The 22559-nt window shown below is 50.3% G+C and overlaps 2 protein-coding genes across 3 annotated transcripts in view; both read right to left on the bottom strand.

Annotated features, from left to right (window-relative positions):
• epas1b (endothelial PAS domain protein 1b) overlaps positions 1-10990 on the bottom strand; it is a 28001-nt gene extending 17011 nt beyond the window's left edge. The window contains exons 1-2 of the mRNA XM_086045940.1: positions 10601-10990; positions 2931-3121 (exon numbers count right to left, since the gene is read on the bottom strand). Of these exons, the coding sequence (XP_085902066.1) occupies positions 2931-3121; positions 10601-10626 (217 nt within the window). The 5' untranslated portion in view covers positions 10627-10990. The remainder of the gene's footprint in view (positions 1-2930; positions 3122-10600) is intronic.
• A 1367-nt stretch (positions 10991-12357) lies between these two features.
• The window catches only part of LOC147140265 (protein kinase C epsilon type-like), a 31922-nt gene continuing 21720 nt past the window's right edge, over positions 12358-22559 (bottom strand). For both annotated transcript variants that reach the window (XM_086045941.1, XM_086045942.1), the window contains 5 exons: positions 21958-22112; positions 16296-16434; positions 15589-15777; positions 15129-15275; positions 12358-14487 (listed from right to left, as the gene is read on the bottom strand). In XM_086045941.1, coding sequence (XP_085902067.1) covers positions 14341-14487; positions 15129-15275; positions 15589-15777; positions 16296-16434; positions 21958-22112 — 777 coding nt within the window. In that variant the 3' untranslated portion in view covers positions 12358-14340. The remainder of the gene's footprint in view (positions 14488-15128; positions 15276-15588; positions 15778-16295; positions 16435-21957; positions 22113-22559) is intronic.

Raw genomic sequence — 22559 nt, 5'->3', positions numbered from 1 at the left:
AATATCGCATCGCCCAGCGTGTTCTCGCGTGCGTTACTTTGCGGCGGACGACACCAAACGTTTTGCTTCCAACGCTTCATCTGCACACATTCCCGCCTGACGGTGCCAAACAGCAGAGGTGGGCATTTGACCAAATTGGGCATTCATCAGTCCATCACTCTTCACGACAAACCCAATTGTCATGGTCACTTGGTCAGTCCGTCAGTTAGGTCGGTCCGTCCGTCCGTCCGTCCGTCGGTGTCCCCCAAGAACGTCAGCAAAATGGGCGGCGCTCACTGACGGACGCCTGTCGACGATGACGCCGACGGACAAAAATCCACTTCCGTCATTTTTAAAAAGTGGCCCGGGCTGACGGGACGCAAATCACACTGACGACACATGGAAAGGCACTGCCAGAGGCCCCACCCCCAAAACTCCGCACCCCAAGACCAGTTTCATCAATCAACACAGAATTTGGGAGAAAAAAAAGTCTCAACGAGCCACGTCAGAAATTGCACAGGAAGACGGCCATTTTGGGGCGAGCGTTTCCTTCTTTTTTTCCACTAAAAATGTCCATGTGAGCAAAATAAAGCAAGAATCTCATGATGCGTTCATCACAAAATTTCAAGGACCCGTGCAGGAACATGCACAGGATGTCAGCCATTTGGGGTGAAAGGCTCCATATCCAGGGGCACCGTCTCCCATTTCCAGTTACGAAGGAAACGTGCTCAAGAAAAATTTGCCCCTGTTGCCAGTTTCAATGATCTGCACGCTACTTGCTAGAAACATTTGGAACAAAAGAACAACAAAACAAAAAAAGTAACATTTCAAGAACCCTTGGCAAAAGAAAAACAGGAAGTCACTTATTTTAGTATAGAGAAGGCACATTTAGGGCACTTGGATCCATTAAAAGAATAATAATAGCAATTACATAATGATGTGGTGGTGCAAGTTGTCTCCCTGGAAGCACCAGAAGGAAATGTAATGTGTGTGTGTGACTTGTTCAGCAAAGGCCAGCAGTGGGCCGGGCCGGGCCGGGCCGGGGTCGGGGGGGGCTTTGTCCGAAGGGAAGATCGCAGTTCCTCCGGTGCTTCCCCCCGATAAGACTTTTGACTCGTCAAAGCTTCCAGCGCGGCCAGCGGGGACTCGGGCCTGGATCGAGGCCACATGCCGCCCCCCCCCCCCCCCAAAGCTTTCTCACGGGGGAGACTCCTCAAGGCCGACGGCGGCGGCGGGCGGCAAGAGCCACCTTTGGCCTACATTCCAAGCTGTGATTAGCGGAGCGACATTTGGAGCCCCGTTGCACTTTTCCTCTCTGTGTTATTGGCGGCTTGCGTAAGTGTCCTGCTTGGACCACAATAGTGGACGGGAGCACGTCACGTGATCACTTCCGGGACCAAGACAAGGCATGCTTGACCATGATTTTTGGGCCCACCAACATTGAGTTTGTAATCGACCAATGCACGACTATTTACTGTCTACCGAGGCGGACGTCAGCAGCTAGCCTAGCCTAGCCTAGCCTAGCCTAGCCTAGCCTTCCACATTTGGAGGTCATGTCATGTTGTTTTCAGTGCGATACGGTTGCAAAAGCACATCGATCATTGCTTACACGACAGCGGATGAGCAACAACAAAAAAGTGACGGAAAATTGACGCCCATTCGAATTGTATTGGAATAAAAAGAAGCCCAAAACAATTCTTCAATATATCGCCAAGAAAAACGGGGGTCAGTTGTTTGATATTGTACATCTGCAAAGAAATACTTCTTTAGCCATCAAAAGCTCAGCCTCAGTCTTTCTTTGTTTTTTTGGAGTTCCCCAAAGCAAAAAAGTCATTAGTGGCTGTCATTGTTCTGCCTTGCATCTTTCTTCTCAAAAAAGCCCGCTTTCTTTGCCTTTTGCCCACAAAGACGTGCTTTGGGTGGAAAAGCGTTCGGTAGTTGAAGTGCTTATATTGTCGCAGAACACGATATTTGATGGTGCCAGAAAGCATTTCATTTCAGAAAAATAAAAGTTAGGCCAGTGATGCTAAGCTAAAGGCTAATTGCAGTCATTTGTGTTCAATCAAACGGCGCGAGCGAGGGTCGGCGTCGGAAGGCGACTCGCGCTCGCGCCAGCGTGTTGGCGCCACGTCGCGGGGCTGTTATGGCTAGCGGCAGCAATGCCTGCCAGCAGCCGTCTGCCGGTGGGCGGAGTCCTCCACTTCCTCTCAATCTCTCCTCGCATCTCGCTGCCTTTGCAATCGCCGCACTCATCTGCTTGCGTCCTCGCATGCACTTTGCGCCCGCCCTACGCCGTCCTCTCTTAGTCCCCCTTCCAGCCACCTGGCCCGAGTCAAATCACCGCAAGTGACTTGAAATCATCCACAAAGGCTTCTCCAAGCGGTTGGGTTCAACATCACACCATTTGGGTGTCAGAAATGGACCGATACACTCTTTGGGTCAATTTGACAAAACCTTCTGGGTTGTCTCGGCAGAAAACAACCCCCAAAATGGGGAGATTTGTACAAAACAACCCTCGACATCGCATGGGCTGCTTTGTGCAAAACAACGCGAGAAGGTGGGTCGGATTGACCCAAGTGGCGGCTCGGTCCATTTTGACCCCAAATTGTGTGATTTTGAAGCCAACTGTTGTTACGGTGAGGGAAAGCCCAACAACAGTTGCTCTCTTGCCAAGTCCGCTTGCCACTGGTGGCACAAATGGCAGTCTTGGGGCTCGGCCCCAATTCGGCTAAGCAGAGGTGGGCATTTTACTCACGGCAAACTGAATTGTAGTTGTCTGTCTGTTAGGAGTCCGGCGCTTTGTCAGTCGGTCCCCTCCAAAACGGCAGGAAAACGGGTGTGACGATTACAATGGTGGATGAAAAGCCAATTCCCTCGTTGGTCAGTCCGTCATTTTTCAAAGGTGTCCCGTCAGTTGTCAGTTGCGTGCGTGCGGCGGCGGCGGCGCGTACCTGTGGCGAAGAGTCGTCGCGTGCGCAGGAAGCTGATGGCCAGCCTCATGATGGAGGCCTTGTCCAGGTGAGCGCTGACGCCGGGCGGCAGCGGCAGCTGGTGAGCCAGCTCGTAGAAAACCTCCGTCTCTTTACTGCGGCGGCAGCGGGCGGCGTCGCGAGACTTCTCCTTGCGACGCTCCGAGCTGCTCCTGCACGAGCGACACAAACGCCAAGCGTCACGCCTCTTTGACGCTTTCGCTCGCTTCCGCTCATGCCAACAACCACGCAAATGAAGCCCTTTGCGTAATTCAAGAATAATGACAATTATACTGCCACTGATGCATCATCACCATCATCATTAAGAAACACACACAAGGGATGAAGGCCGCAAAGATGTCATCCTGACTTTTCAGCATGAGCACACGTGCGTTTGAGTGGCCGCGTTTCATCTTTGATTGTGTGTGTGCACATTTGCAGGTTGCCAAACAATAGGGGTGGGCTGTCTTGACTCAAACACGTTTGAAGCAAGCGTTGAAGCAAGATGAGCTTTGAGCTCACGCAAGTCAAGCGCCCTCCGAATTGACCAAACAATCAGCGTCCGCTTGCTTTGACGCACTCGCTCACACGCACGGGCCGCTTCTCCGAAGAGACTTGAGCCAAGTGTCAATGTTTGACAAATGCGTGACGGGGTCGAGAAATGGACGACAGCGGAGTCCGACATTTGCTTCACAACTACAAAGATGAGCGACAAAAACGGAACAAAGCAGCACAAGGACCGGCACTTTCTTTTCTTACTCTTCAGGACTACAAATATGGCCGACAAAAAGTAGATGAGGTTTACTGCGGTGGCCTTTTGAGTGTGATTATGGTTTTTTGGAGGTGTGTTGAGGGGAACTAAATCATCTCCTGTAGTCACAGCAATTCTGGACTACAAATATGGTTGACTTAAAAAGGACGTTGCTGGAATGCAGTGCATTAGTGTGTGTGTGTGTTGGGGAAACATGTCCCTGTCAGCAATCCCATCACTTCACGACTACAAATTGGCAAAAAAAATTATGTTGGGCTGCAAAAGTGTACATGAGTGTGTTTGTTTGCAAGTGTGTGTGTGCGCGCATGTGAGGGGAGCAAATTGCCTCCATCGCTTGAGGACCGCAAACATGGCTGCCAAACGCGTTTGCGTTGCACCCTGGCAACTTTGGCAGAGTCTGTTGAGCAGCCGCCAGATGTTGGCATGGCCGGCGGGGAGGAAGGAAGACGCCATCGCGGAAGCAACATGGCCGCCCGCCCGCCCGCGCTGACGTCTTTCCAGCGTGGACATCAAACGGCTGCCGCCGGGCCGCTCGTTTCTTTTCCTCGCCATCTTTCCCGGATGAGCTCCGGCATCAAGTGTATTGACCACCAACACACACGCACTCACTCACACAATCCCTCTCGCACACTAAAGCACTCTCTCAGTTTCACTTCATCTAACACACACGCCCTAACCTTCATGCGAACATGCATTTGACCTGCAAGCATGCGTGCTGCTGTTTTACATTCAAACACACGCACGCAAACACACACGTGCGCACAACAATGTTACTGTTGTGATAACAAGCTGAGAGGTGAACACAATCCTCCAAACACAGCAGGGGTGCGTGTGCGCGTGTGCGCGTGGTTGCCCGAGGCGAGTTTGTGTGAGAAAGTCGTGTGTGTGTGAGCTGTGTGTAAATTGTTGCCACACTTGTTTTTGGGGCTGGCGACACATTGAAACCAAATGTGCACGAGTGCTGCCAAAACACAAGTGGCCTGGATTCAAAATGGCCGCCGCGGTCCGAACGCGGACGGACGGAACGAGTCACTAGTGACGTTCTCGCGCCTCTTCGCCGATGCATTCCCTTCACATTACAAGTCACACTTGTTTTGCTCATGGCAACTAGTATAAAAAAAAAAATTAAAAAAAATACCCGTTTCAAGAACAAACACAAGTTGGGCATCATTCCATGCCGTGTGAACGGAGCCAAAATCACACAAAAAAAAACCCCATCACTTTTGCTAACTTTACTTTGAAATTGAATCACTTGCACTCTCTCACTCTTACTTTACACACGCACGCACGCACGCACCTTTCCTTGCTTGGAGTTGGCCTTCCTGTATTTGAGGGCCTGGCCGACACAAACAAACAGAGCAACAATACGTCGTCAGCTATCTGTGATCCCGTGGAACACGGCGTTCTGGAAACGCAGCCAGCAAAACGCGCACACACACGCGCACGCACGCACACACACAGCCAGACAAACAGCGATCCCACTCGGGGGCCCCAGATTGGGCTCAATCACGATGCAGGAGATTGCCGATGATCGCGATAGGCCATGAAAGAGAAGACAAGTGCGCGTGCACAAACGCGCACCAATCAACAAAGCCACTCAGGCCACAGACGGGCCCGTTGAGACCAAAACGGAGGCGACGGCGCAGGTGGCGTTTGCCAGCCGCACGACGAGACGGAATACCAAACGGGAAGACACAAGGCTGCGTGCGGCAGGAAGTCACAGCAAAACACGCGCGCGCACACACACACACACAATTTATTCCCACACTCTGGACTTTTACCAAGTCTCTTTCACGAGCACGCACGCACGCACGCTGCATCCTTGATCCAGCGACATGCAGGCATGTTTTTCCCCCCCTAAAAAGCACCGTCATGGCGACACAGGAGGACAACGGGGACGTTGAGTGACGTTCTCGGTTGTTTGGCGTCAGCATGCAGCCTTTCATCTCGAGCCGGCAGTCGACGACTACCAGCAGGGCCAATTATCGGTACAAATCGGAGTTTCGGGGCTGATAATCAATTTCAAACTGTGAACTTCAATTTGATCGATTTATTTGTATTAATTTCCCTTTACTGACCCTGGGAACACTCTGCACCTTTTGTTTTTTGTTGAAGTCAAAACAAAGAAAAGTCACATTTCTCTCATTTGGACATTTTTGACAACTTTCTTTACTGTCGAAAACGATAGGGACATACGCGTCTCACTGGCTACGTTTTCATGGACACATTCATTCGGACGAGAAGCCCGATGGGAATAAAAAGGCTTCTTCATGCGCATTCGCAATATTCGGACCTCATTCCGAGCGAGATTTTATTCCGAACGAGAGCGGCGCTTTATGTCGATTGATAATCCAATCCATTAAAAAAAAGATCTTAAAAACACTATCATTACGCGCCTTTCGACCACAAGAAAATGTTGAAAAATACAAATACATTTCTTTGAAACGCTATAATTTACGGAAGTTCCGTTTGGACCAAACAAAATCTATAAAAAAAAGGTGTAAATGTATACATTTAAGTATGATTTGATTGTGTAAACAAGCAGTGCGTTGGATAGGAAGAATTAAAAGTAATAATCGTTTTTGTTTTTTTTCTGATTGTGGAGCGTAATAATGGTCATTGCAATTGAATTTCGATGAGTCGCACAGCCCGAGAGCGTGCGTCATTTTCCAAAAGGCTTTCCAAGCCGTCTGAGCTCAGACTTGAACGTTTCTCGCCTGGCCTGAGGAAACGCGTGAATGGAGACCAAGGCGGACTTGCGTCATGACTGAGCTCATGGCGGCCTCGCCATCGGAACAAGGCGTCAACAAATGTGGACTTCAAGCTGCCTCACGTTGCTCTGGGCGTTGCATTGCACGTCTCCTGATTGCGAGCACGCGTTGAAAGATTGCGGCCGCCCCGCACGACGTAACGGCGGCAACAGGATGTTCCGCCATAAACGCGACATCATCTCCCAACGCCGACTGAGGCCGTCCTGTGATCGGCCGTCTTGTGATCGGCCGGCTGCTCGTTAACATGTCAGGTCACATGACGTCAGGCGCAAAGCCCGCGCACGTGCCAGGGAGAGTCCACAGCAAATGTTGACATTTCATGTGCTGCGCTAACAACAGACGCAAACAGATCAACGCGTCACGATGTATCGGCGGCCTTCGCTCGCGACTTTTGGGCTGCGGCTAGCCAAGACTTTTTCAATTGGATTATTCCATCTACAAATCCAATAATCAGAGACATATTCATTGTGATTTCAAGTTTATAGCAATTTTTTTCCAATCACGATCCATTAACCGATGATCGTTTCTTTGGTATTGCTTGATGACGCGTGGTCGAGGAACCAATTGTTGCGCCTCTCCCTTGAAGAAAAGCAAATCATTTATTTGATTTGTTCCTGTGGCATCGAAACATTTCTGTCAGAGGTGCAGCAATGAATCCATCCATTGACAAGTCATCGATGATCAAATGAATCAACTATTTGGAGAACCGATTGCTTGAAGAGCACGTTTCACTTGAAATTGTCCGCTTCAACGGGAACTCAAATTTTGGACATTTCTCATTATCTTGCTTTTGACCTTTGCAAACATGGGCTTTTACTTTGGAAAAGACCCATCAACACTATTGGCAACTTGGTGGCCCAAAACACAACGTGAACCCTCATTCATTTATGTTTGCTCATTTTCTGCACTGTCAGTTTGAAACAATGTCCTGCGTCGCAATAAAGCCATGGAAAAGGAAAACTGGGCCATGGTGGAAAAAAGGTTGGCGAATGCTGTACTGTCATGGAATCAAATAAAAAAAAACATCATGGCCATAATCGACTAATTGACTTGATTTTTGTCACATTTGTGTTAAAAAAAGTCACATGACTGTCTGAATCTAGAAAGTAGCCACCGTCAGTTTTGTTCAAAATGAAAGAGTACTCTTTCCCTTGTAAGGATTTTTGCAAATTCATTCAAAGTAAAAAACACACAAGAAAAGGAAATAAAGCCAGGGGGGATTGTACATCGTCCCAAAGGGTTGCCTCCAGTATCGTATTGTTCAAATCTTGCAATAGCAAAATAGCAAAAATTGAGATTGATATGACAGAGTTGCGTCATTGTCAGACAGTAACAGCCGACGTCGTCATTTACAGACAAAAACCAAAAACTGCATGTAAATGCGCCGGGCAAAACGCTTGCCTTTGCAAAAAGGCAAAGTGGCAAAGAAAAGCCCACAGAGTTGCAAAGTAGGCTTGCAAGACCGGCTCAAGCGTTGACGGCGTCCAAAACGCCAAGGTCGGCTTTCAAAAAAAAAACCCCAGAAAGCTTGCAAAGCGGCCACTCAAGATCAAGAGTTCAAGCGCCAAAGGTTACGGTTCCAACTGGGGATTGCAAACTGGGGGTACGCTCCCAAATGGGATTTCAAACTGCCCGTGGGTTCTCTCTTTGAAATCAAGGTTTCAAGTGTCTCAAAGGAAAGTTTCAAGCTCACGCTGGAGTCTCAAACAAGGGCTAGGGTTTCCAATTGGGGTTTGAAGGCGAGATTGGGATTCTGCATGGGGTCCAGTGGAGCAGGGTTTGGGACCAATCTTGGCTTTTCATATTCAGGGTTAGGATTTTAACCCAAAAGAATGAAGCTTTCAAATGACTCGTTCAATGATCGATGACGTTGACTGCTGCTGATGCGCTTGAGGACGTCAACCTGGGCGCCTCGGCCCAGGTCAGCCTCGCTCGGTACTTGACCAATGACAAGCACCCTGGCGGTGATGCCGGCCAATGGGATCAGCCGCCGCCCGCCCGCCCGCCCGGCCGCCTTCCTTCCTTCCTTCCCGCCTTCCCGCAGCGCAACTCGCCACCAATGTTTGATCAGCTTCTGTGTCGTCATGCGACACTTTCCACATTGTGGCCTCGACTATCACGTGCGGCCAACATAATGTCTTTGTCTGATGGGGTGGGGTAAAAATAGCGCCGGTGACGCACTTATCTGGACACACGCATACACGGCACGCTAAACCCCCAAAACGGACGCGCCTCGGCCGGGCCATGACATGTTTTCCTGACCTCAACTTTGCCGCGTGCGTGCGCGGCAAACGGTGACAACCAAGGCCTTTTTGCTCTTCCAGTACACAACTTGCGCTTGCTTTGCTGCAAACAAAATCCCGTTGAGCGTCTCCCAGACGAAGGCGGCAAAGTGGGCGTCGAGGCCCGGCGCCAAAGCGCCAACGGTCACAAGTGGAGCAAGCGGAAAGCGCGCAAGTGGTTCGCGCTAACCGGATGTCATGCCAGCAGACTGGCAGGCACCTTCCAAGCGTTGGCGCGCTAACCGGACCGCGACGCATTAGCGAGTTCACAAATCAAGTCGAGTGAACGGAGCGCGGCCCGCTCTCGGCCGGCGGCTTCCCTAAAATGGCCGAAGGCGCCCATGAGGACGGCCAACAGCTTGCGCTGGCTCCGTTGGCTGTGTCTGTGCGTGTGTGTGTGTTGGGGGGTGAATACCTGCTCTGTACAGCCACCCCCCAACACTCACGCGCGCGCGCACACACATGTGGCTTGGTGTCAGCTGGCTGCAACAAATGAGACATGATTGTGCATCTTCAAAGAGACAACAAACAAAGACCAGGACGAAGAAGGATGATGATGATGATGATGATGACGATGATGTCATGCATGCCCTCTCTGGTGTTGAGGACAAAGTGAACCACAGCAAAGCCCAAGCACATTACAGCCAAAAATGCCAGCCAGAAGCTTCACACGCTAACAACCCACACAAAAAAGGGTCATTTTTATGCCACTTTTGAATTCGGTGGTGTGTGGCTCTAGTTAATAGTCAACACCCACACTTTTACTGGTTAAAAGTGTTCAACTCCAACACTTTATTATTATTTTTTAAAGGGTTAAGATTCCCTTTTTTTTTTCCAGGTGAAACGATTCAACATCCACACTTTTTTTTTTTTTTTTTGTTCGCCAGAGGGGAAGCGGTGAATAAGCAGCCGCAGTTTGCCAGGTGAAAGGATTCACCACACTTGAAAGGGTTGAACATTGTCACACATTTTCGACTGACTGATGCCAGCCGGCCAGCCACACGTTTCTCACGATTAGCAAGACACACAAAAACACGCCTGCATGGCAACTCGAAACGTTTGACAGCCCAACCAGCAATAAAATCAACTTCACAACAATCACATCTCAAATGCGCAAAGACACTTTTGAATTAGTCTTCCGATTCTCCTTTTCTTATGTGTTTATCCAACTGGACACAATGAAGATTAAATCCACCACGCACTTCCGTTTAAAGAGTGACAAATATGGATGAACATTTGAGGATGACAGGTGGAGTCTTACAATAAAAAACAATTGTGTGTTTGAGGTTTTAGTGGGTTTTTTTTATTGATTTGTTTATTTTTTATTAGCACCCCATGCACCTTTCGTCTCCTCCTAAGAAACATTTAGAAATCCAACAGAAGCTTTTAAAACAGCCCAAAAACAAACAGGCACTAAATGAAGTCTCAAAATGGGAGCCCACGTTTGTTAGTTGAATGAAATCGGGCGCAAACATTAAACATGACGCAATGCTGCAAAGTACAAAAACAATCAACCGAAAGATCACGTCATGCTCATCATCATTGTTAATTAAAGGTTGTGACGTCAGGCATTTTGCATTCCTTGATTTGGCCAGGTGTACCCAATCAAGTGGCCGTTGGGCTTTGCTTTTGAAACCAACTTGTCTTTGTGCCTTGCAAACTTTCACTTGATCCTTGTTTTTCTGTTTTTTTTCTTTTCTCCCTGCACGATTGCGCATTGCGAGCCACGTTGGTGCACTTGAAAGCAAACAAGAGCAGATGACACGTCGCGTCCACTAGTCCGCCAAAAAACTTTCAAAAGACAATTCAAATACCAAATCGTCTTACCTCTTCTTCTCCTTGTCGGCAGTCATCTTCTCGCCGACGACAAATCCGCCAAAGTGTCCAGGCAAGCAAAAGTGACAAAGAGAAACTAAATGACAACTAAAGGGCACAATGCAAAGTGCGTGTCCGACCGGCGCAAGCTGCGCGACTCGAGTGCGCTGCGCTCAACAGTTGCACGACCGAGTTGCTGCGGCTCGCTTGGGGTGGGGGCCACCGGCAGGGCCGTACAGTCTCAGAGCACTGCCGAGGATTGCACAGCCTCTGCCCGCACAGGAGATCCGCAAGGGGCGGCCAAAAGACAAGCAGCTGACGTGACGTCCGGACACTTGAAGGCTGCCGCTGGCGTTGCTGGCGCTCACCCAGCCCAATTTTTCGGACTGGCTGACAGCGACTTGAATGCAAATGGCACTGCCGGTGGACTCCCGGCTCCCGAGCGCTCATTGGCTGCAAGTCACAGGGAGGGAACGCCCCCCAGGTCCGGGTCTAGGCCGGGGCAAGAAGGGGCCTAGCCCCTTCAAATAAATGTTGTGCCCCCCCCCCCCCCCCAAAAGACATATTTCAGCATATTTTTATGATCTCAAGCCTCTCTCCCCCGCGCTCCACTTGTTACCGTCCCTTCTTACCTATAAGTACAAATAACCCACACCCCCCCCCCAAAAATAAAGTTTTTCTTTTTTTTTAATAGAAAAATACAACACGTTCACCCGTTTTCCAGCAATTTCACATTACAGTGCTAACCCTTGTACTTTGTGTGACAGTTGAACTCCAAAAACAACACCAAAAGTATTTGGCTGAACTATCGGCTTCGCATGCAATGGCTTCCTGCTTCTTTGCGGATGTGTCATGTGTTGCTCCTTTGGTGACATTTGACCGTCAAAACAACCACCGTGAGCTTCTTTCAATTTCCAACGGCCAAATAAAGACACAATGCCATGGTCGTCATAGAATCACTTACACTTCATTTGCACAGCTACAAGAAGACACCGCTAGTTCTTCGTGAAATATGTTTTGCTTTCATCTTACTCCCCCGGGCCCCCAAAAATAAACAAATAAATCAATCAACAGACGTCTGCTCTGTCTTGATGCAAGCACTTGGGAGACTTGTAATAGGACGGTACGTGTGGAGTTTTTAGGAGCAGGCAGCTGTTTTGTTTTGACGTGAAAAACAGCAAGATAGATTTGACTTTTCTGGACGCGTGGCACCATTCTTGCTTCCTCATCTGTCCACGTGCTCGATTGTCCTTTTGCCCCACTCACCTTTGTCGCTTGCTTGCGTCTTTCTTGGGGGGCGGGGGGGGGGGGGGGGGGGGGGGGGGACTAAAAATGATCTCCCAGGTCGGGGTGCGTTTTGGGACATTTCGAGGATGATCAAAGTGAAGCCGCGCTCATGCCGACATGCCGCTGGTGAGCAATCAAAGGATGCAGACCAAAAAAACCCCCCAAAAACCTACCAAACAGGTTTGTTGATCATGACGTGATGACATTTAATTGGTGTGCAAATGAAAACTCACTTCAACATCATTCGAACGTACGCTTGGCACCAAGTGCCACCGACGAAAAGGCGAGCCAGCAAGAGAGGAAATGTGCGCGTGAAGCTCGACCAGGCCGACGGCAGGACAGCAACGTCGCACGAAAGCCCGGCCGGCCCGCTTGCCGCGGCTATGCACTTGACTTGTTTCCAACTTTGTCCAACGCATCATGACAAAAGCTGAAATTCCTCCTCGGCACTTTAGAACGATCCCTCCCTCCCTCCCTCCCTCCCTCTGTCTGTCAAGTTGACATTCTTCAAATGCGGACACAAGTTTGTGTTGGCTGTCCCCCAAAATTGATGTGAAAAAGGCACGCCTTCCCGGGTCATTTCCCGGATTGGCAAGTCCAGCATTGGCTTGAGTGGCGGGATTTTCAAAATATTCCTCAACATTTGGTCATCAAATTCCATTTGTCTTCCTTTTACCAGGATGAGGCCAGCTGCAAAAGTCTTTTGCATTTGGGTTTTTGCCCCAAAGTGGCTTGAAATGAGCGAGCGCCCAAAGGAAGCAAGCATTTCATCAGCGGCAGGCAGCGTTTCAACGGTTAAGCCGCCGACGAGACGTCCCACCGGGGAAAGGACGCGAAAAAAACGCCGCGCTCCACCGATTGCGCCACCGCAATCTCGTCATCGACGAAATACTTTGATCGGCGAGTCATTTCAAGCGAGTCGTGAACAGAAAAAAAAAAAAAAAAAATGCCGTCCATCTGGTTTCGAGCGCAGCAGCAGCAGCAGCAGCAGAAGTCATTCGGGGACTCAACTTCTTTGTAGACTTTTCATTTTGTTCATTCCCCAAAAATGGAATTTGCTTCCAGCACAGTACAACAATTCTCACCAAGAGAAAGAAGATTTAAAAAAAATTATTTGCTGGTGATCAATCTGAATTTCCCTACAGGGGAAAAAAAAAAAAAAGATTTCAACAAAACAAAACAAACCACATGAAATCGATGAGCTCAGCCCCTTTTGCGGCATGTCCTACGTGTCAATTATGAAAAATATTTTGTCTGCGTCACTTTGAGCAAATTGATTGGAAACACCTCCAAATGACTCGGTCGCACCGAATGCCGCTTCAAATTGCCCGACGGTCACCGATGGCCCACCGAAATGTCGGCCCCCCCCATCAAGTTGAGGCCGCCACCTTGACGGAGCGGCTGAAATTCTTCTTGGCTCCATTTGCTCACATATCAAACACCTTCTCCTCATTCAAGCGAATGCAGTCCCCAAGTTTTTTCTTCAAGGAAAATAGTCCCGTGTTGTCCAATATTGCGTCAATGTAGAACAATGAAGATAAGACAACAAAGGACATTTTACAAAGTCCACTTAAGTGGTCACACCGTCTTATTCGTTGGCACTTTCCGCAACTTGCCATTTTTGGGGAATCGATCTTCACGTCGCGATCGAGTTGACGTCGACCGGTCGAGGACATCATTGATTTTTCCTTCGCCGGTCACTGGCTGCCCGCGAGTGTCAAATACAAGCTCGCTCCGCCGATGGCATTGGGACACTTTTGCAAAGGCTCACAACTTTGACAACTAACGGCAAAACCAACGCCAAAGATTCTTGTTCAGTAATCCCCCCCCCCAAAAAAAATCACAGGCTGAGGGAATGTTTTTGCAATGTTGCGCTCAAGTGCACTCGTGTTGTGTTGTCAAAGTTCCGCCTGCGTGCGCGTGAGGCGGCCAAGGTGCGCCAAGGGCATTTCAACAGTCCGAGTGGGAGCACTTGGAAGTCAAGGTAGCGCTGAACGGGTCGGCGTTGCTCCGACGTTGTCACTCAAGATCCGCCGGAAAAAATGGACATTTTGTCGAATAAAAAAAAAAAAAAAAGGTTGCCGCTGAGCTTTGAGGTGAAAGAAAGCCACCTGTGCACACCAGACCAACTTTGGGTGCTGAGCCAAAGTCACTCAAACAACATTTTTGCCTCAACTTCAAATCGAAAAACACCAACATGTTCCCGAAGAACGTCGGCTGTTATTGAGGAGTCAAAGACGCCAAGCGCTTTGAATGCCGCCGCCGCCGCTCTTTGGCCACCGCGATGCACTTTGGATGTTTTCCACGCATCCAGAAAACACGTAGAGGAAAGCGACACAGGAATATTGCACGCGGTCGTCATGGACGAGGCTCACAACCCAAAGCGGACACCGGAAGCCAGACGCTTCCCGGAGCGCTTTTCCGGGAATCGGGAAAGTCGACTTGTGGTCGGGCCGCGTGGGCGTCTACGCCGCAAGGTCGTCCGCAAAGTAGGAGAATCCTTTGAAGTCGTCCTGGTCGATCTGCTCGACCACGCTGTCGTCCAGCGGCGTCAGGACCGGCTCTTCTCGCGTGAAGTCCTGGTCAAAGTTGTTCACGTCCCGTTTGGTTTTCTAACAGCACAACATCAAGAGAGGGGCAGAAAAAAAAAACGGCCACAGCGTTGACGCAAACATGACGTCAGCGTCGTCGCGGGCGGGCGGTCTTCTCCGTTATTTGCGGGAAACGCAGCAAAACGCCACCTCGCCTTGCCGTTCAAGCCTATTACTGTATCGCTATCATTTATCAACACCGGCCCCCGAATCACCTTCCGTTGCTAATCAAATGGCTCATTTTCTAGCCTGTCATTGGTCAAAATGGAAGGACACGTCCTTTTTTAAGAACAAACTTCAAAACGTCACTAAAGCAAGCCAAGGCGCTCGCATCGGCCTCCCAAACTCTTCGTCTAGGTCAAAGCGAACTGCTCCTGCGAGCGCTTACGTCCAATTTTTCAAAGAAGACAACGCAATGGACGCAAGTGTTTTTCCCAGGACAGCGACGCTGAGATCTAAACACGCTACGTTCGGCGTATGAACGTTCAATGTGATACACGATAAGCGATTAAAAAAATAGGCGTGCAAATTTGACCAGCACAAATCAACAAAGGCTTCTTTCACATCAGAACGTCGCCGCCGTCCTGTTCTCACAGGATCCGTTCGCCACAGCTGCCTGCCTCCGCGAGTGCGCGCGCGCGCGTGCGCGATTGAGTACTGACGATGCGAGGCTTGAACGGCGGCTGGATCTTGCGCCCCTCCAGCAGCGTCCAGTCGATCTCTCGGAAAAAGGGGTGGAGCTTGATGGCGTCCTCCAGGCCGTGAGCCGCCACGCAGCCCAGACGCTTGCTGGGACTTTTGGTCATGAACTGAAAACCAAAAGATCAGCGGCTGAGGATGTGTGTGTGTGCCAACGACGTCTCATGATGTCAATTTCATAATCAAATCCAAGAAATGAAACAAACGCTTAGCCGCGCTTCCAAAAATGTCCCGCGGGCTTTGACGTGCAACACTTAAGTTTGTACGATTAGAAACACCAGCAAAACATTTTGTGTCTCATTCAACTATGAAGAAAACATTTGGATGGGACTGCTGGACGAGGACGGACAGACGATGGATGACAGATGCCGGGTGGATGATGGATGGCTCATAGACGTATATTCCGTCCGGCCGCGCTCGCACCTCTTTGAGTATGCCGACGGTCTCCTTGCTGAGCCAGACGGGGTAGAGGACGTCGTCGTGCAGGATGGACTCGAACAGGTCGTCCTCGTTGTCGGCCTCGAACGGAGGCTGGCCCGCCATCATCTCGTACATCAGGACCCCCAGAGCCCACCAGTCCACCGACGGACCGTAGTCCAGCTCCTGCAGGATCTGGGGACAAGCAGGAAACGCCATCGATTGACATGCTAACGTCAGCGTCGACGTTGACAATTCTCCACACAACCCATATTCGAACGCAAAAGATGCAACGACGCATGTAGACAGGGAATATAACCATTCTCCGACAGGCGCATATTCTTTATCCTCAAAGAAAACGGAGTCATATTACAGCAATTTACTGAGCGGTGGTTGAATTGAAGGAGGAGTCTGTTCTTCCTTGTTTGGAAGTACAGGATTATACTGCCCCCGGTGGCCAAGTGGGGCACCTCTAGAATTGGATGCGGCAGTAAAATCAACATCAAGCACAAACTGTTCATGTTAATTATGTCAGCAACCACATTGTTTTAAAAAGTGCAATATAATTATCCAGTGCTATTTGAATGTAAAATACGATTGCAACCGTTGAGCTGCGATCGCGGTCGCCGACTGACTTCAACGCCGCCGTCCAGTTACTTTGTGGACTTTGTGTCCAGTTCCCGATACGCGCGGGCGGCACTTTGCGGTCTGACCTCCGGCGCGATGTAGTCCGGCGTCCCGCAGAAGGTGTTGGTGCTGACGCCGTTGACGATGCCCTCCTTGCACATGCCAAAGTCGGCCAGCTTGCAGTGGCCGTCCGCGTCCAGCAGGATGTTGTCCAGCTTCAAGTCCCTGCGGGAAGATTTGGAACGCTGTGACCGAGCCCACGCGCCCGAGACGCACATTTTGCACTTTTTCTGGTATTGCGACACCGTTTGTCATTCTTGCTCGGGAACGGCAAAATTGGGGCAAAAAACGGCCCAATGCCTCCGAGTGCTTACCCGACACTGTAAAGAAAAGCTTATGTGTTGAATTTGATTCATTTGATTCAAACAGGAGGTTGCACAAAATAAAATCATCTGGATCCTGATACTTTTTAAGGAAATGTCTACTATTTGGTTATTTTGTGCAACCACTACAATTAAGGAAATTCAACAAAAACCTTTTTTCAGTCTAAAGTGCAACAGAGGGGACTGCTTTCAATTACTGGAGTCGATTTTTTTAGGGGGGGGGGGGGACTCATTGACTGCCACTGGCCTCGATAGTCGTCAATTGGAATGCAACCCTTTACTGCTAACGCCAAATATATTTTTCAAGTAAAGGCGGTGAACGTCGGCATACGGTACGCAACAAACAAAACGGTGGAAGTTTCAAGCGCGTCACCCAAAGGTGTTGGCGGCGGCGGGTTTGGGAACGCAATGTGCCCCCCGGGTTACCAGGCAACAGCGGCGGGAGGGCGGGGGGGGGGGGGGGGGGGGTCAAGGGGAGGACGAGGGGGAGGGCGAGAGCGCTCCAGCAGGGGGAGATAAGAGTCGGCGCGTTGAGAGACGATCGAGTCCACGCTGAATGCGGCACTTGATGGTTGATTGCAAGAAAAATGTCAACATTGCCACTGCCGCCCTTCCGCGACGCTCGCTTCCAAAGCGCAGCAGGCCCCCGCCCGGACAAGCCCCGGCCGGCCGGGGCGGGGCCGTGGCCACGCGCAGCTCTTTTTTGCTTGTGAATAAAAAGTTGAGGAATCGTCCAGAAAAGTCGCGTGTTCGCTAAAAAGATTCAAAAGATCGCCACGGTGACGCGAGCGGAGCTCAGCCAGAAGAATCGCACTTCCGCAAACTCAAAGGCAAAGACAAAGCTATTTTTCACATGCCGCTCATCCGAAGATTTGTTGTGTTTTCTTCTTTTTTTGGGGGGGAATCAGCAAGCATTCCCATGAAGCCCAGCAAATCCATTACAAGTGATTAGCTGCGCACTATTATGTGAATTCATGTGAAGTCACTCGTGGCTGGATGTGTTTCAGAGTTACCATTTGTCAGATTCCCACGCACATATCGCATTCACTGGTGTGATTTGACCTTGGAAACAAAGAAGGATCAATTCCCCCAAAACTGCAAAGACGAAAAGTGGTCACACCCGGGCCAGATTTCCAGCAAGTGGTGTAATATGCGCAACTGTAGCGTGGCGGGGCGCGAACGGGAGCCAATAGCAGCGCTCGATGGGCCGGGCCTTCTCTCGGCGCTCGCTCCAAAAGCCACTCAAGCGCATCGGCAACTCAACTTGCGAGGCGGACGTGCTGCCGACTTTGAAGTCAGTCCACAAATGTGCCCTCGTCTGACCTACTCCAAGTGCGTTGGACCCCCACTACAGAGCCAGTCTGTGATCGGCAAATGGACCAGAATAATTGATCATTAATAATTGATTCATATATTGATAGTTTGGATCACAAATATACGGCAAACTCTGATCCCGGCCACTTTAAAATTCACTGACACGCAGAGAACGGCCCGCCTCACTTGCCTACGCACGCACGCAGGACATACGGAGGCGGACGCTTTCCGTTTGCGCGGAAGGCAATTGTGCCTGAAGCGCGAAGCCGCCACAGTGGCGGGCAGCGCCGACGCACACGTGTCTCGCTTGGGTCCGAGAGGAACCAGCAAATTCAAGGCCGCGTCAACTGTTGCGCAATCGCTGACGCGCGGCGGCGCAAATGAAATCCCGACTGCCCCCGCGGGCGACTCCAGGCCCGGCGCACGTGCGCTGCGGACCGCAAACGCGCAATGAATCTCATTTATTGGCGGCTCATTCGAGATATGGCGTTATTTTTTGGCGCCAGGATCCCTGCAGGCCGGCTGCAGGTGTTCGCCATTAACGCAATCACGACGGCGCCGGCGACGGGAAGATTCGCTCCGGGATGTAAAACGTGACAAGACAAACCTCATCTGTGCTTTATTGCTTACGGCTAATTATGTCTCGGTTCTTGTGAACGTTGTTGGCTGTGCGACTTCAAACAAAAGCGGCCTTTCAATTGAGTCATCGAGTCAAAGTGCAATTTCGTTTCAATGGTGGTCATCATAACGCCACCCCAAAACATCCAACAGGAAATGAAAGCCACGTAAGGACCGCAAAATGGAAAAGACAAAGACGAGCCTTGATGTGAAACCAAAATGGCAGCCCAATATTGTAGCAATGCTGAAGTTTTGGGCGGCGTCCATTACTGGCAAATGTCCGCAATTGCCGTCGGCTTCGTGCCCATCACCGCCGGCAACAGCCAGCCAGCCAGCCAGCGAGGCGTTACTCTTTGAGGAATGTCAACTTTCCATTGCCACACGAATGCTATTCTTCGCAGCCTGGAAACAACTCACAGTGAGTCATTATCATTTCATCTCGGCGCGGCCAAACGCACAAGCGGCGGCGCTGCGTCCGAAGACTTTGAGCTCGGCAGCTGACTCGCGCCGGCGCACAAGCGGCGGCAAAACGACAAAAGGCTTCGCAACCACTCGCCCGGCAGGACCGCCGCTCGACGGCGTTTGCGCTGGCGGCTCGTTGACGCAACTCAGGTTGATTCCCGTTTGGACAACAGGCGCCTCGTCGTGTTGCTGCAGTACACCAGAGGGATCCGTGACCTCAAGTGCCAAGATGTGGCGGCCATTTTGCATTCACAACAAAAGCAGACAGCCAAACCGATTGCGTCATTTGGCAGCCGAGAGTCGGAACAATTGCGCGTCTTTAGCGTGATCATGGTTTTGTGTTGTTTTTTTTTTTTTCCAGGATGACGAATGCATTGATATCTGCAGAATTTGGATGGCAACGCAATACTCTGACGCCGTTTACGTCTTTAAAATGGTGCAAATGGCAAGGAGTGCTTTTGAGTGGGCAATGGCTTCGAACGACACAAAACAGAAAACGTGTCGTTGTCCGTGATTATCCCCCCCCCCCATTCAAATTGAAGACATCTTGTTGTTCGGATGATATTCATTGCCTCTAATATTAGTGATCTCCAATAAGCTTTTGAAAATAAGCCTCCAAGCACAGCCGCTTGAGCATGGGAGACATTTATCCTGATAAAAGCAAGGCGCTATATGCATTCAAAGATCGTTTGCTCGCTTTCCTTTTAAAGTCGACTACGGAACAAAACTAAGCCGACTTGTGTGCGATTTTTGTTTCTCTGAGCAAGTCGAGGATGAGGAAGGAACGATTAGAGCAGCCGGATGAGACGAACCGACGCTTGACATTTATTCGCAGCAGTCTGCGACTTGATTCAACGGCAGGCGAGCGCCGGAAATCACCTTCGACATTGTTTAGGAACACGCACGCATGCGGCAATCAGGTTGAATTGAGGACATTTCCTGTGTTTGCTGTTGATCTTGGAGAGATTTTTTTCCATGACATCCCGATGACACTTTGACAGCTCACCCCTCTCAACGGCGCACACACACACACACGGTGCATCTATACATCTTGGGAAAAATGCAAACATCTGCCTCAACATTACAGGGGGTCCTTCCGTCACTCCCCGTTTGTGTGTGCGTGCGTGTGTGTGAAGGATGTCACTCAAAAGTTGTTGGGGTTCATCGCAGGGTTTACAAAGTTGATTTTTCTCCACTGGAAATAATGGAAACCATCTGATCCAGGTAGGGCTGGGTGATACTGTTTCAAAAAAAAAAACCCCAAAAAAAACATTCTATCAGCATGGGTGGAAATGTGGATCCATTCAAATGGATTCGAATCAGAAAGGCAAATAAAGAAGAATGAATTCCCTGAAGTCTGTTGGGATTCGCTGTTGCTTTCCAGCAGATTTTCTCTGAAGTTTGCCACCTTCTTTTTTGCTGCACTTGCTTGGGGGCGCCAATGTCCTTGGGGTTCACGCAAGTTCACGTGGAAGTCCGATCCTCAACCCGCCCGCCAACTTGTCTTCAGACTTTTCCATGATGCGGGCTTGTTTTGGAGGCCTTTTTCCCCAGCCTTTCCCATCAAACTGGACGGTGATGCCAGTGGTGGCCAAGAGGTGAGCGGCACCAAGAAATAGCAAGACACTTTGCTCTTTGTTTCTCTTCAGGGCCGCGCAGTGAATCCATGGCGAAGAAGGCGCGGAGGGTGTTTTTTTTGGGCATGGGATAGCGGCGTTCAATCCAGTGTCTGAACACGTCAAGGTGTGCGTGGGTGTCAAGACACAGCCCGTCACCGAAAACAGGTTGAAAGGCGAGCGCGGGAGAATCCCATCTTTTGCGCAGCAGCAAGAGGGAACGTGCCACTTCTGATTCGTCTGGAGTGACGGGCGTGATCACCAAGTAGGTGCTTGTTACATGCGCTGTTGGTGTCACGCAATGGCTCCTCGCGATAAGAACTCAACAGTGCCAGCGCGAGAAAAACACGACCGCTTCCAAAACAACGCGATCTTGAAGCTCGCGTGGAGGTCTCCTGTCACAAATGCTCGAGTGACTTGTTGGTCGCTTGGCAAACTTGTCGATGGGCGAACGGATGCGAGATGGGGGAAAATTGTCGACAAAGGGGGGTTTGCTCTCCTCCTGTTGCTGACGTTTATTTAACTCATTGAGATTGACAATCTCTTGAGCAGGAGGGAGAGAGAGAGAGAGAGAGATGTCTGGGCCTAAGTAGGGCAAGATGCCCTAAGATCAAAGCAAAAAAGGGTCGATAGAAGACAGTGTCAAAACAGTAATGAGAGAAATAATGAAGCCAATCGAATAGATGACTTCCTCTAGATAAAAGTGATATCATGTCAAAGGAGCGAGCATGGTCTGTGCTTGGGAGATTAGCGGCAGAGGCAATGAAGGACTCGGAGCGGCGGCCGGTTTTCCTTTGGGGCCCTTTCGAACGTCTGGCCCAAGGCTAAAGAGACAATTCCTTCGATAGGACGCCATCTTGGCGGCTGTACATTCTTTTGGCTTTTTCGGCTTCTTCTTCCTCCCAAATCGTGACCGTGGCGAGGGCCCAAAACCTGACAAGGCCGTTGAAGCTGTTTTGCGCTTTCGAAAAGTGCTTATTTTTGCGCGAAAGAAAACGCAAAAAGGCTTCCAATCAAAGAGCCTTCAAAACGGATACTTTTCCCTCGGCCAATCACTAATCTTTTTGATTGTACCTCACGTGATTTTCTAAGTCCCGGAGATGTCAATTTGGGCTTTTTGCGAGCTGTAAACCATCATCATCCAAATGATGACACATAAAGTAATGAAATATTTGATTCCGTGCATACTACACTTTTCGGACTATAAGTCACTCCGCAATATAAGATAAAAAAAAATGCACTACGGAGAAGAAAAATAACAGACGTGAGTGGCATTTTTGGGGAATCTCATTTTCCCCGCCAAATGAGACCAAGAAGAGCGGGGCTCGGACGGGGCTCCCAGATCAGCCGCTCACCTGTAAATGACGCCGTGGCGGTGCAGGAACATCAGCGCCGACGTGACTTCGGCGGCGTAGAAGCGCGCGCGGGCCTCGTCGAACTTCCTGGAGCGCTGGATCTGGAACATCAGGTCGCCGCCGTTCACGTACTCCATCACGAAGAACAGACGCTCCTGAAAGGAAAGACAATGGCGGGGCGCATACACTAGATGGGAGACCAAGGGGTGCCCAAGTCGGGTCCTCGGAAGCCCCCATCAAGGGCGTTTTCGGCATCTCGTCGACCCCGCCCGCCCCGCCGCGACGCGCCCGACTCAAACCATCAGCTCATCGGCAAACTTTAGGGAGACGTCCGGTGGGGGCCCCTCGAGGACCGGAGTTGGACACCCCTGCGGTAGACAAATTATCGTAGCGGTCGCCAGTCAACGTCGGAGCACAGGAGGGCAATGGGCTGCCGGCCGCTGGCTTAGCGCGGCACAATTCGAGACAAACAATGGACCGCTCGCCACTTGGCTTGTATAAAAAGTCCCGCAAATTTGAACGACAGGAGACAACAATGATCCGATCCCTCCACACCCATGTGACACCCTTCCTTGAACACACGCACGCACGCACGCACGCAC

Source organism: Filicampus tigris, chromosome 11, assembly GCF_054856515.1.
Source record: "Filicampus tigris isolate MCC_2025a chromosome 11, RoL_Ftig_1.0, whole genome shotgun sequence".
Lineage (NCBI taxonomy): Eukaryota > Metazoa > Chordata > Actinopteri > Syngnathiformes > Syngnathidae > Filicampus > Filicampus tigris.
This window is presented reverse-complemented; position numbering and strand designations above follow the sequence as displayed.